Source organism: Vigna radiata, chromosome 8 (assembly GCF_000741045.1).
Source record: "Vigna radiata var. radiata cultivar VC1973A chromosome 8, Vradiata_ver6, whole genome shotgun sequence".
Classification (NCBI taxonomy): domain Eukaryota; kingdom Viridiplantae; phylum Streptophyta; class Magnoliopsida; order Fabales; family Fabaceae; genus Vigna; species Vigna radiata.
Window position 1 is genome coordinate 39023839 of NC_028358.1, and position 15369 is coordinate 39039207.

Consider the following 15369-nt stretch of genomic DNA (forward strand, 5'->3'; position numbering starts at 1 on the left):
TAAAGCTTATAACTATATTTACATCCTTAAATTGCTTTATCATATTATAATGCTATGTCCTGTTATATTATATTCAACATATAATTTTTAGGATGTTACATTATGGTATCAAAGCAGTTTTGTCCTTAGGATGACCTGTGTGTTGTAGGTTTATCATGTCTTCTCTGTGAAGAGTTGAGTCTAAATGGTATGGTTTACCATTTATTCCAAGTATAGATAGTAAAATTATGTATCTAATTAGAAGTTTTGAGAACAGAAAATGTCTCTATAGAAGGAATGAGGGTGCACACTCATGACTTGTACTAGAGATAATTTTCCTTTCTTAATTCTGAAGGTTTGGGGGAAATGAAGGGTAGTGATTCAAGTGTTACTGTCCATAGTATTTTCTGTCTTGTTCTTGCCTTTGTGGTAGTGTACTGTGCTCTATAGTGGTAGAGGAATACAGATTCATTGGCAACTTGACCTGTATACCTTCTTTAGAATTGGTTTAAGCCTTGGAGGCAATTTCTTACCTCGAAGATAAGGAGTTAGAAGACCAAAGTTTAGGCTTCAAGGGATGTATGGAGATATTTGAAGTTATGAGAAATGTTTGGATGAAGGAGTTTCAAGGAAAAAGTCGAGAGATCAGATATTGTACGTTTCACAAGAAGAGTTTAGTTCAAGAGGCTAAATAAGAGGAGTTTTGGATAAGAATTGGAGTATCGTTTGAGTTTTGAGTTAAGTGATAATTAGAAGAAGATGGATAGGCCTTATCAACAAGTGGATTTGCTATACTCAAGTTTAGATTGGTGTTTCAATATTTGTTGTTAGTTTAGAATATAGGTTTGACCGTGGGCCGAGATGAAAGGTTTCAAGTGTTAACGAAAGTAGTATATCAGAATGCTAGTCTGGTAGGACAAGGTAAGGTTAGGGAATTAAGAGTGTGATGATTAAGGAAATGGGAGGAAAGATCTCAAAATGGATAGAAAGAGGGTGTTTATAATATAAGTTGTTGAAGTGATTTTCAAGATGATCAGAGAGTTGAGTTGATTGAAAAATTCAAGTTGCAGATTAAGTTGAAGTCAGTTTTCATCAGGTATGGTTTGTGGTGGGCTGAGTTTAATCAAGAGAACATCATTTGCTAAAAGATGGGTTATAGAAGACAGTGAGACTGTGAGATTCAAAGTTAGTCAAAGAGTTTACTTGAGGGAAATGGTACTCTATGGTTCAGAAGTTCAGAGGCAAGCTTTGTATTTCTGAAGTTCCGAGTTGAAGAGGTAATTCTTGAAGAAAGTTTGAGGGTATGTGGGCAATGTTCGTTATGGTAAAGGTTTCATGAAGATTTCTTTGTTATGTGGCATCTGACGAGGTGGTTAAAGATGATGCGTTTGAATAACGTCTTAAACAAAGCATTAGCAAGAACGAAAGAAAATCTCAAACTATTGATAAACACAAGTATATGAATAAAATAAGAAATTTGATGTAAGAGAGTTTCAAAGAATTACATCGTTCCCCAACAACAAAGGCTTAGTTCACCATAATCATGGTGAAAATAGATGAATTGAATGGAAAGAATATAAAAGATAACCCTAGATTTGTAATACTAGAGCTCTCACATTCAAGATCCGTCTCCAAGGTGTGAAAATCGCTTTCTGCGTCCTTTCTGCCAAAAGATACATGCTATGGTTTGTGCACTTCTATTTAAAACACACAAAAATAACTAAAATTAAGCTTAGGCCCATAAGTACACCGCCCGACGGTAGGCACGACATCTAATCCACCCTTCAGCGCTGCCACTTGAGCTTTCTCTTTAAATTCCACTAACAAGTCCACCACTCGGCGATGGCTGCAATTTCATCTTCACCCCTTGGGGGTGCCCTTTAAGCGCGTGGTAGTATAATCATAGAAGGTCTCACCGCCCAGCAGTGCTATCACCGCCCAACGGTGGCTGTGGTTCAACTCTGCTTCATTCTTCCACCTTCTTCTGCATCCAACACTTCTCTTCCTTCAATTCATTCGTCAAACTCTTGATAAATCCTGTCAAAACAAGGGAAACCAAGCATAAAACCCAGAAAACCCACTTTGACTTTTTTTTTTCTCTCTAACTTAAGCATTTTGCATGACTTCAAGCTAATTCTAAGTCATAAAGGGTGTGTTTTGATGTAAATTTTAAGTATGAAAATAACGGTTTTTAGACCGTTATCACAACCCCAAACTTAGAACTTTGCTTGTCCTCAAGCAAAGACAATGCAACCTAGTCTTCCACAATTCATCACAATGGTTCAACCTTTTTAAAATCATATTTCAAGACAAGTTATCACTCAAATCAACTTATCCAAAGAATTCAATCAAGATGGACATATGCTTCAAATCAAACCATCGTAGTGCTCTTCACAGTAACATACAATCCGACAAATGCTATTCTCATGAATGATCAATTAGCTAAACACAAATATAATCATGAATTCATGGAATTATTCCTCATCAGACAAAGTGTTTCACTCAATCACTCAAGTGTTTCAAACAGTTACTCCATCCCTCTACCATCCACATGTCACATAGAACAAAATTGTCTTTCATTTGCCACAATCAAACATCATCACATACACATGTCATCACAAGGACTTTTCAAGGCTTATAATATAGTTGGGCTAACAAGGAAAATTGGTTTTTCTAGATCACAAAATCCTTGAGTTAAGAGAGTCATTCAAATAATTATGGTTCAAGCACAAACTCTCTTTTTACCAATCTCACTCATTCCCAACTTTCCCTTTTCTTCACATTAGCTTTTCTTTTCATGCTTATCTTTTCTATCTTTTCTTTCTTTTCTCATGCATTTTCATTCAACACATTAGCTCAATGCCTAACTTTTTTTTTTCTTTTTCAATTCTCCCATAACCCCAAACTTGAACCTTTCTATAAATTCCTTGTTGTAAAAACCGCAACCATTATAGTGCATTTGCTTTCGGGTGGAAGGACACTGGATGTAGGCATTGTTGGCCGAACCAGTACAAAAACTTGTGTTTGAATTTCTCTATCCCTTATCTTTTACATTCCAGTCGACTCTATTTCTAACGTAGTCTACTACGTTTTTTCCGCTGCATACATTTTCTGATTGCTTGCATTTCAAGAAACTTTAAAAAGCTTTATACTTTGATTGAAAGATTGCAAAAAGAACATATTTTTGAAACATCACCAATTCACCTCCCTCCCCCTCTTGGTGTTTAAAGAAGCCTACCTTGTTGGAACAATCGATATTGTTCGGAGATAGAGTATAACGCAGTGGAATAAAACTTAAAGTAGCGGAAAGCGTGTTCGGTCACCTTTTTAAGATTAAAATGGTCAGTTTATAAAATAAATTTTCTAAGAGAAAATTTATCGAATAGTTGACATGCGAATAAAAATAAAAGGTATAGGGAATAGAAAAATCACACAAGTAATTTTTATACTGGTTCGATTCAAAAGAATCTACGTCCAGTCGTTAATCACTATAAAAAGTGATTAACAATTCCACTAAAGATGAGTTTCACGGATTACAAAAATAGTGAATAAAATCTGATAAATGAACCTTCCTTCAACGAACGAATCGGAAGATGAACACTCTGCCAACTTGAAGAGAACAGCCCCGACTATCGACACACAAAACGCGAGCTTCTCCTATTCACGAGACCAGGCAGAGCACCTTGCTAACTCGAAGAGAACCGCTCCGACTATCGACACAAGAAACGCGAGCTTCTCCTATTCAAGAGACCAAGCAAGAGAACTTGAACTATAGCTTTTGAGAACTTCCTCTGACAAACAGTATTCTGCAAGAGCTTCTGTTCAACAACGTTACTTCTGAAGTTCTCATAAGTCCAATATATAATCAGTCAGTCTGAATATCAAAGGTCAAGTCCCAACTGCCAGTAATAATCGATTATTGTAACTGATAATCGATTATTCAAGTCCGTTACAGGTTTTTCAAAATGTGATAATCGATTATTTTGAGTGATAATCGATTATTCCTGAAAGACTCATGATAATCGGTTATTGCTTCTCATAATTGGTTTATTTCAGTAAAAATACAAGTTTTACAAATTTTGAAGACTTTCCTATTACACTTATATTCTACAAAGTGCTTTTAAACATTTCTAATATCTTCTTCATGTAAAACTTCTTGTAGCATCATCAAAACTATTTACTTCAAGATTTACCAATGCTCCTCATTGGTAACATACCTGCTTTCCAACAATAGGAAGACACACCTACTGATGGGTGTTGGTAAGGATTGCACTTACTGATAAGTGCTACAAAAGGTTTGGGTCAGGCTCGTGACGTTAAACAAGCGCTTACTGGGAGGCAACCCACGATTTTATTTTCTTTATCTTTTGTTTTTGTTTTGTAATTTGAATTCTTAGATTAGGTTTGCTTCTGCGTAGGTAATGATCAGCAAGTGTAAGCGCACAATGTCTCCTCAATGAATCTCGTTCAAGAAAGATCACCACCGTCTTCTTGGAGAATTCTTGGAGCAAAGAGAAATCTGAAACATAAATGAAATTGTCAGTTTTTCAAAAGTCTTAGAACAAACCCATGTTCAGTCTATTTATAGATTTCTGTTAATCAGTCAGATTCTCAGTCAAATGTGCTACTAATTCAGTCGACTGTATTATAACAGTTATAATAGTTTAGTCAACTTAGTAGCCTATGGTCAACAAATAACATAATACATTCAATGTAGTTGACCAGGTCATCAATACTTAACTAACTTTTAAAAATATAGCCGTTAGAGTGCAAAAGCATAACAAAATTCCAAACCAGACATCAGATACAGTCGAATATGTAAACTACATAGTCGACATCAACCATGTAAAACATTTTGAAATTCTTTTCTTCTCAAAAATACACACAACATTGATCCTCAAAATCTGCACAAAGACTTTAGCATAGTCGAATCCATTTACTATGTAATCGACTGTTTTAGTCTAAACTCGACGTCTCGGTGAAAAGAGCCTAATCACAATTACTAGTTTACTATATCTAGTCTCCCTAGTAATTATTCATGCAATACACACAGAAGCTTAAGGCAATTGATGTTCCTATTCCTATCTCTAGGTAATATTTATTATCAAGAGTAATTCTTCATGTCTAGACCTAACTATATGTCTCCATATAGAAAGAATGAAAGATGATGCGTTTGAATAACGTCTAAAACAAATCATTAGCAAGAACGAAAGAAAAACTCAAACTATTGATAAACACAAGTATATGAATAAAATAAGAAATTCAATATAAGAGAGTTTCAAAGAATTACATCGTTCCCCAACAACAAAAGCTTAGTTCACCATAATCATGGTGAAACTAGATGAATTGAATGGAAAGAATATAAAAGATAACCCTAGATTTGTAATACTAGAGCTCTCGAATCCAAGATTCGCCTCCAAGGTGTGAAAATCGTGTTTCTGTATCTTTTATGCCAAAAGATACATGCTCTGGTTCGTGCACTTCTATTTAAAACACAAAAAAATAACTAAAAATAAGCTGAGGCCCATAAGTACACCGCCCGATGGTAGGAACAACACCTAATCCACCCCTCAGCGTTGCCGCTTGAGCGTTCTCTTTAAATTCCACTAATGAGTCCACTGCCCGGTGGTGGGTTGTACCGCCCGACGATGGCTGAGATTCCATCTTCACCCCTTTGCGATGCCCTTTAAGCACGTGGTAGTATAATCATAGAAGGTCTCACCTCCCGGCGGTGCTATCACCGCCCAGCGGTGGTTGCGGTTCAACTCTACTTCATTCTTCCACCTTCTTCTGCATCCAACACTTCTCTTCCTTCAATTCATTCATCAAACTCCTGATAAATCCTGTCAAAACAAGGGAAACCAAGCATAAAACCCAGAAAACCCACTTTGACTCTCTTTCTCTCTAACTTAAGCATTTTGCATTCTTTCAAGCTAATTCTAAGTCATAAAGGGTATGTTTTGATTAAATTTTAAGTATGAAAATAACGGTTTTTAGACCGTTATCAATGCTTTCATCATTGCCATCAGAAGCGACATATAACCTAAAAACTCAAACACACAAAGAAAAATCCAATAAAAACCACACAAATAATAAATTAAAAAGAAAAAAAAAAATCAGAAACTGGGTTGCCTCCCAGCAAGCGCTTCTTTAACGTCACTAGCTTGACCCACAACCTAATCTAGAGTTTTTATGATTGCGTTCTTCCCTCCTTCATGACACCAACAAAATCTCGACAATTTTCTTTTCACCAACTTTACTCTTCTAGAATAAGGAGCCTCAATCTCAAGAACCCCGTTTGCTTTAATAGTCTTGACAACCCATAACCTATTCTTGAATTTCACTGATGTGCCAAGATTGGGTTCATCACTTTTCACATCAGGGTGTTGGTGAACCAACTCTCCTTTCTTATCTGCCTTCTTCATTATTTGTCTTCTTGATCTACCATTGGCAATCTTCTCTACTTCCAAACCTAAAAAGAGAGGTCTTGATGATCTTGTGCTCCTAGTACAAATTTTATCCTACATACACTAAAGAACACTATACTAGAGCACAAAATTAGCCCAAAAAATAAAAACTGTAAAAGATATATTTTTTTTTCTCTCTCTGTTTTTTTGTAATAAGATAAAGATAGAAAGATAAAAAAAATTAAAAAGAAAAAAAATGAAGAGATAGAAAGATAAAAAGATAAAAGGATAAAAAGTCTAATCGGTTAAGAATCACAAATAAAATAGTTATACCACAAGTCCCCAACAACGACGCCAAAAACTTGTTAAGACTCCGACAAGTGTACCGAATTGTATCACGTAATATAAAATGGTAAGACCAAATATCGTTTTCCCAAGAGACTCACGACATTAAACAACTGTGCTTTTGCTTAACCAATTAAGACTATAAGAACAATATTTTGGGGGGTTTTGAATGCAAAACTATAAAAGTAAATATGCATCCAATTTGATCAATTGAGGCTAAACACAAAAGTGAATGGATGATGTTGGTAATATGAGATGAATATATTATTAGGGTTTAGATTTCACCTAATCACTCTCATGCATAAACGAATTCATCTTCTTCATTAATGCTAATGCCACTCTAAAAAAAACTTAAACCCGATGTCTCGGTAAATAAGTCTATCCTTAATCACGAGTTCATACAATTCCTAACATCCCTAATAATTAATTTTGAAGCATAGGAGTGTATATGCAACCAACCCTCATATTCCTACGCCTAGGCAATACTACCTTTTGGAGAATTTCCCCAGTTCTAGACCTACCCATATGTGTCCATATAGATAAAATCAATAATCATGCAATTGAATGAGCTAAACAATGCAAGCATAGAGTATAGAGGAAAAACCCTAACAATTAATGAAGTAAAGCATATATCAATAAGAATCAATTCAAATACAAGAGAGTTTAGAGGTTACATCATCCCCAATAACAAATGAGATTAGTTCTCCATTGTCATGAAGAAACTAGGTGTACAATGGAATGGAAGAGATAGAAACCCTAGAAAGAGAAGATGAGAGCTCCCGCATCCCCAAATCTGCCCCCAAAGGGGTGAAAAATGTGTTTCTATGCTTATGTCATCAAAAGATCCTTTCCCTAAGACATCTGAGTCTTTAAATAGGACATAAAAATAATAGAAAATGGGTCCAGGCCCAAAACAGATAATAAAAATAGCATAAAACTGGTCCAAAACTCGCTCTGGTTGACTTTTTCAACATTTTAACAATTTTTTATAACAGATTATGTGTCACTACTTTATTGAGTTGTATATTTAAAACAGATCAATCACAAGCTGATAGATAAAGGATTATAAAAAAATTGTAAAAAAAATTGTTAAAATATATTTTTCATAATTATTTATGGACGCGTAACGTAATAAAATCGAATAAAACATATAACTTTTAATACATTATAAAATATTGAAAAATAAAAAACCTTATTTATTATATTCTTAACCAATAAGTTCTGAATTACACCGGCTACAATCTGCATGTGAAGAGGAATATAACAGAATATCACACAGTGGTGTGGATATACATGTTTTTATATATACGAACTACATGGTACTCTCTCCATCAAACTCGCCTTCTGTCTTGTCTACTCTCTGCCAAGATTGTCAGACAATGTTCCCTTTATAAAAAAAAAAAAACAAACTAAACAAAATTATCATCTAATCATTCATATATTTTCTAAGATACGAGAAGGTGACAAGCTACTGTTGCTCACAAGCAGACATTGCATTAATTAACTTGTTTTTATGTGAATACATATTTAATAATATAGACTAAGGATAGTATAAGTTATAATACACAAATAAAAGTAATTTTTATGTTATACGTAACTTTTGTGAAGATAAATTTAAATTCATTTTTTAATACAGTATTATAGGCTAGTAAAATTTAAATTAATTCAATTTTATAAAATTTTGAAAAGGATTCTTGTAATATGTATTAACATAAAAACATGTTAATATATCTTTAATTAAATGTTATATTTTGAATATGAAACTAAATATTAATGAATTATTTTTCGTAATATTTAAATTAATAAACTAGATTCTAATTTATAACTATGATATAACGTTAAAAAATTGATTTCAAATTTAATTGAATCTTACAAATTCGATTAACAAGATGCTTTGCTTTAAGGCTCTAGGTGATGCTGACGTTGGTCGTAGGTGCCCCTGACAAACCCTCTATTCCGTTAGAATTCCTTACGCTAAGAATCTCTCTTACCCTCTTATATCCATATACTCTATACCTTATACCACCCATTCATTACTCTACTCATACCCACACCGTCCATGCACGTATACTCCACCACACTCCACTACCTTTTTCTTTTCATTTTCTTCGTTATTATCCTTTCCTTTCTCAACAAAATTAATATTCTGCCTTACCCATTCATACCTTCAACTCACCCAGTTACAGATATACTTGTATTTAATACAACTTTGATCATATGTTATATATTTTCTTACATATATGTACATTCATCATGTCTCACTCTAATAATTCGGGGAATTAATTGAAGTGACAAATTTTTTCATCAAGTAAAAAACAAATAAAGAACTATTATTTCTAGATAAACATTTTAATACTGACTAGCTCAGACATTTAACCTTAACCTATCAAGTGACAAAGTCGAAGTACTATATAATTGGTCTGTTTAGTAAAAGTGTTAGTGATTAAATTCCGGGTTGAAATTAATTTATAACTAGAGGAAGAAAAAAGGTAGTTGACTATTTGTAAGATAAATACTTTAAGGATGTGAAAGCGGCACTTAACAGAATCTGTTCAAATTTTAGCGTGAAAGAAGTAACTGGCGATGTTGTGTCTTAATTGATGGATTGGATAGCAGCAGCTAAATGATTGGGAAAAGAGTAAGAAATATGAATGACATAATAATGGTGATGCATATATGCGGCGTGATTGTTGGATATTAGTGTCGAGTGGAGTAATGACAAATGTAGAAAAGAAGTGGTAGGTCAACTGCACATGAATGAATACCCTTCTCAGCAGGTGCATGTAGCTGCTAATAATAATCATCAAGTCGTGGCTGCAACAAGCTAAAATAATAATTAATAGTACATGATAATCTCGCATCACAAGTCATAAGGATCTTATACAACTCTAATATCTATTTGGTTAAATAATTAATTATTAGTTGGAGATGTTAAGAATGAGAAGAAAAGGAAATAATTAAAAAGGATATAAAGAAAAGCGCGGTGAAAGTTGGAAATGTGTGTGGTTCCAGGCTTGCAAACCAATCCTCCAGAAAGGAATCTTTGAGAAAAAGTAATGGGTTTGCTTCAAAGGTAACCGAATCTCACCCCTTGCCTTGCCTCACCTCCTCATACTTCACACCCTTCTCATACATTAATATTCTTAGAAAACGCGCTTTTCTACCGTTTCAATTCACGGGATCATCTGTCTTTTTCTCTCTTTTGCCTCTTCCCAAACCCCCAACATATATTAACATCACTCTCTGTTCCATTCTTCATACACCACAACATGCACACACAACACAAACTACAACTGCTTTCCAAAGATCAGATGATCATCATCAAACCCAAACACAACAAGCGTCAAAGGGCACCCTCCCCTCCTACCTTTGCCAACCCTACTTCAACCTCCATTGATAGTGCCACAACCTCAACCACCACCACCACCACCCCATTTGAATCAATAGAAGAAGAACAAGACATGGTCAATTGTCTCATTCTCCTGGCTCAAGGCACACACCACGTGGCACCAGATCAAAACATCAATCACAAAAGGTCAACAAACCCTCGAGTCTTCCGGTGCAAGACTTGCAACAAATGCTTCCCTTCCTTCCAGTCACTTGGAGGGCACAGAACCAGCCACAGGAAGCCCAAGCACTACACCACTGATGTAGAAGCAGTTACTGCTACTTCTGTTAGAGACAATGATCTCATCACAACCACCACTCTCTCCTTGAAACCACCAACTAGGGTTAATAATTTTACCATCGCCACCAGAGTTCACCGCTGTTCGACCTGTTATGCTGAATTCTCATCTGGGCAAGCCTTGGGAGGCCACATGAGGCGCCACAGAAATGTTGTCAATGTTTCTTCAACAACGTCCATCAGTGCTGATGGTGGTGGTAGCCAAGAATACCATGGAGCTAAGAAACCATTGAATTTGGACTTGAATATTCCTGCCCCAGAGGAAGATCAAGGAGAGTCAACGTTTTCGTTTCTGCAACCAAAAAACCTTATCGTCTTCTCTTCTTCTTTGCTGAACTGCAATTACTGAAGTTGTAGTCTTCTGTTTTGCTATAAATTAGCGTCACAGAGAACTATTATTCAGTGGTAATTGAACATACTTTATTTTTTTATTTTTATTTTTTTTGGTCTGAATGTATATCGGATTCTTTCCATTCATTCTATGGCGTAGAACACCGGCCTAGGAAACGCTGGCTTGAGAGAACAAAAAATTCTATGCCATGGAATGAAAATTGAAAAATTCATTCATTGGCTGATAATTAAACAGATTTATGTGATTTAGTTTGATCTTTTGTCACTCTGTTATTTATTTTAATTTAAATTTTTTTCCTTTATTTTTTTTTTCTGAATCTAATGGAGTGTAAAGGTGCATGTGATCACCAAGAAAAAAAATTATCTTTTAATAATCTTGCACATATATACACCCTTAGAAAATGAAAGAAATGTGAAGGAAGAAGAAAAATAATAAATGGTGGACATAAAAATGAAATCTGACTTAAAATCAGTGGAAAATTAGTATAAAAAAAAAATCAGCATAATCAATTGTGACAGACTAAGATGAACCATCGTCCCATAAATTTATGTTTCTCTTGGTTGATGAATATGAATAGATTAAGTACCGATAACATCTTTATATAATAGATTATTACACTATTTTTAATCTGAAAGTTCAACATAATACGTTTTTTATTTTCTTGTACTTTATTAAATATGAGAGTTCAATTTACATTTAGGTTAAAGGAAAATTGAGGGATGTAGAAAAAGAGAAGAGAAAAGTGTACGGAAGCAAACAAAAAGAGACTTTGATAGGATTTGCGACCAACAAAATAAAACCTCAGACCAGAAAGCTATCGATTAGTTTCTTTGTGCCTCATATTTCGTGAAGTAGAAAGTTGAGTCTTATGGAACTGACAACGTGGAAAACCAAGAAAAAACAAAGTTTCTCTAAAATAAAGAGAAATATAAAGTGAATACATGTTTTATGTTGACTTGAATTAAAATATTTTATACAGGATAAAACTCATAAAAGCTTTTTTTGGTCAGTTTTCTGATATACCCACCTCCTCTTCTTTACCATTTGTCAATCTCGTTTAAATTTTATTATAACTTATATTAGAATAAAAAATTAAATATTATAAATAATCACTTATTTAGTTTCGGATATTATAAATAATTAATTAATATTATTTTTTATGTTTAACTTATTAATATTTTTCATATTATATACTATTTTAATTTTTCTTACGAGTGTTCACTATGGTTAATCTGCTCCTTTTCTAGTTTCAACAGGTTCCATGATTATGCTTATTCCGTCTCTTTTACCAGTTTCAACGTCTTCTATGAATATAACAGTGAAGTGTTTTATTTTTGTTTTTGTAAACTATATGACATCATATTTTTTAATCCTTCTCTTATTTGATATTTTTGCGTGTTAGTTGGATTATCTTACATGCATGTGTTATCACAAATATTTTTAACGGAAGGTAATTATCTTGATTATTATTGTTCATTTAATTATTTTTATATAATTTCTTGAATTATATGAGATTCATTTAAGAAATGATTAATTAACTTTTAAATCTATATTAAAATCTTTTATTTTGATTTTTTTTAGAATAAGCACTTAAAATTTTTATATATTTTTAATTGAGTATCTTATATTAATATAAATTTTAAATTATTTTATCATCTTATTTACTTGTTTCACATTAAAAAAGTGTGTAGGTTTTTTTATTGATACTGTGGTTAACGTAACATCATATGTTTTTTTTATTATTAAAATTGTATTGAATAACAAAATAGTAATTTTCACTTACAATAATAAATTGTCGTCCTTGTAAAACCTCAATAAATAATATTTTAGAAGTGGTGATAAGTGACAAAAAAATTCACGTCAGCGGATAAAATTTGTGACGAATAGTTGGTATCCACATATATTTACTATCCGCAGATAGCGGGTAGCGGATATTTTAATATCTGCTTTTAAACGGAGCAGATGTGGATATTATAATAAACGTACCTGCGGATGTCTACTACCAACAAAAAATAAAAATAAAAATGAAATTTAAATTTTATTAAGTTAAATTTAATTAAATTTAATATTAATTTATATTTTATAAGGTCAAATTTAATTAAAATTAAATTTTAATTTATATTATATTTTATATTTTTTGTAATTTTATTTTAATAATTTATAAAAATATATTTTTTAAATATATGCGGGTATCCACGGGTATCTATTGATTTTAAAATACCCACGAGTATTTTTTTAAGAAGATATTCGTGCGGGTAGCGGATCGAGTAATAGGTGGATTTTTTTTTGTCAGGTCGGGTTGCGGATAAGCACTATCTATGTCCGACCCGACCTGTTGCCATCCCTAGTGGTGGTAGTTTAAAAATAGTGAGACTCGGTTTTTTTAATATTAAATGGTTCTATTATAAATAGATTTGTTATAAATGAGTTTCATTATTTTAAAACGTTCCATCTCTCTAGAAACCACTTTTCTAGAGTTCTCTACCTTTTCTCTAAGAGTTCTAACTTCTGATACATCTCTTTGACGATTAAGAGGTGCTTAATCGACCACGATAATGAGGTCTATGTTTCTACCCGATTAGTTTATTCAATAGAGCAAGTAAGTTTCGGCTCCTTTTGCTCTTTTCGTTCTTAATTGAGATCATGCTTAATGATCTCTTGTCGCATGTAAGTTGCAAAGTTCTTTCTTAGTTTCCTATTGATCATAGGTCCTGAGGACTCTCTCTGATCTCTGTTCAGTGTTTTATAGGCATTTCTAGAGTTCCTTGAGCTCTAAGTAAGGGTTCGGTGTTTATAGAGTTTTGTTGTTTCGGTGTAAGGTAAGGAAAACTAGTGTTTTATCTTAGTTAAATTATAATGTATGGATTTATATCTAATAGTGTGTATAACTAATGTATGTTGTTGGTTGTGTTAAAGATGATTGTTATTAAGTATTGAGTATTTGAAATGATGGAGATTGCTTGAATGAAGTGGTATACCTTGTTGTTTTCATTTGGAATTGATTAATTGCATGAATGTTTCTATTGAAATGCTTGATGGTATTAATTTAGTTAGGAAGTTGAATAGAAGTGGTTTGGACTAAGTTATAAGTCGTTTTTTTGTAGTAAAAATGGAGGTTTGATAAGTGAATTTTAGAATTTCTAGTCTAAGGTGAGAATTGGTGGTTAGGACATGTTATTCTTGTCATTTGAAACTTGTTAGACTTTTAATTAAGTAAAGATATGATGTTGAGTTAGTAATTTAGCAAACATGTTGTGTTCTATTTGATTTTGGTCAATTTTAGAGGTTTTGAGTAATGAGTTTTCAAAATAAGTGAGTTAAGGTCTAGTGGAGGGTTTGAGGTTTGCTTTTGGGTCATTTGTGACTTGTTCAGACCCCTGAGTTACTCAAATATGAGCTAGAACTTATGGAACTCTAGTTTAGTCTTCAAAGTGAAGTTTTGGTTAATTTTGGATTGGAATCTTGTGATCAATCCCTTTAAAATGAGTTTAGCTTGGTTTAGATACATTTGTTTAGGTTCATTTGAGTGTATAATACAATCTGGGAGTGTAAAAGTTGGGCAATATGCATAGAATAGGACATGAGTGGTTAAGGGGTGCAAATTTTGTAGTTTCGGTGCTGCGGAATTATGCAGTCTCTCGTTGAGCGAGAGACTGTCCGTTGAGCGAGCAGAACACTTCTAGCTGAGCGAGAGGTGAGCGAGCAGAACCCGTTGTTTCTATTTTTGCACAACGAGTTTGGTGCACTGAGCAACTAGTCCAAAACCTGTTTTTATTATTTCTATCCTTGTTTTCTCATAACCTTGAGCAATGATTTGATTCTTAGAATGGTCTAGAAGTACCTATGCTATTATATGATTATGTTTATGATTACGTGGAAAATATGACTTGAAATACATGACGTTTATTGGAAGTATGGTTGATGGACGTAATTCCATGATCCTCACGGAGAGGTTACATGTGGTGCTTTGTGCTGTTGTTGTATGAATCTATGAAACTATAAACTGGTGGTCTATTATGAAATTCTAATGATCATTCATTCTCAAGTAGAGTGGGGTTAGTCATGTGGTGAGAGTAGCGGGAGGTTCTTGTCTATAGGCTTTGGTCATGGCCCTAGGAAACTGAAATGGACTAACCTTGTATGGTAGCTTGGTTTCAGATAGTTGTATTATCATTATAAGTGCATAAACTCCCAATAGTTCGACATCCATATTGTATCTGGATGGTCAAGCCTAAGTGTGTGGCATGTTTAGGATAAATGTTTATCTTGGGTGTGTAATATAATGTATGATGGAATTTTCTTTGATTAAGATGAATTATTTATCCACTAGCTTACCTTGCTTTTGTGTTTGTCTGTTTGTGTGTTGTTTTTTCTTTTGCAATAATCACCTTAACCCGTATGAGCTTAGGGAGGACATCTTTTAGGGGATTCAGGGTTTGGTTGAGAGAGAAAAGCAATAGGATAAATATTCTTTGATTCGTCAAGGATATGATCTCTTGTCCTAGTAGCCTCAAGTTCTTTGTAAGTTTTTATCTATGTACGCCTTATTTTAGTAGTTTTATACTACTAAATTGCGATGTTACAATCCTCAAGACTACTAA

The 15369-nt window shown here is 33.5% G+C and overlaps 1 protein-coding gene across 1 annotated transcript; it reads left to right on the top strand.

The window, feature by feature from the left end:
* Positions 1-9744: 9744 nt before the first annotated feature.
* LOC106770630 (zinc finger protein ZAT11) lies at positions 9745-11033 on the top strand. Its single transcript, XM_014656430.2, has one exon. It carries the CDS (start codon positions 10001-10003, stop codon positions 10763-10765), a length of 765 nt encoding a protein of 254 aa, XP_014511916.2. The 5' UTR covers positions 9745-10000; the 3' UTR covers positions 10766-11033.
* Positions 11034-15369: the final 4336 nt, after the last annotated feature.

Bases quoted from the DNA above. Each gene is read 5' to 3' on its own strand.
- LOC106770630 (XM_014656430.2), top strand. From the start codon at position 10,001: ATGCACACACAACACAAACTACAACTGCTTTCCAAAGATCAGATGATC.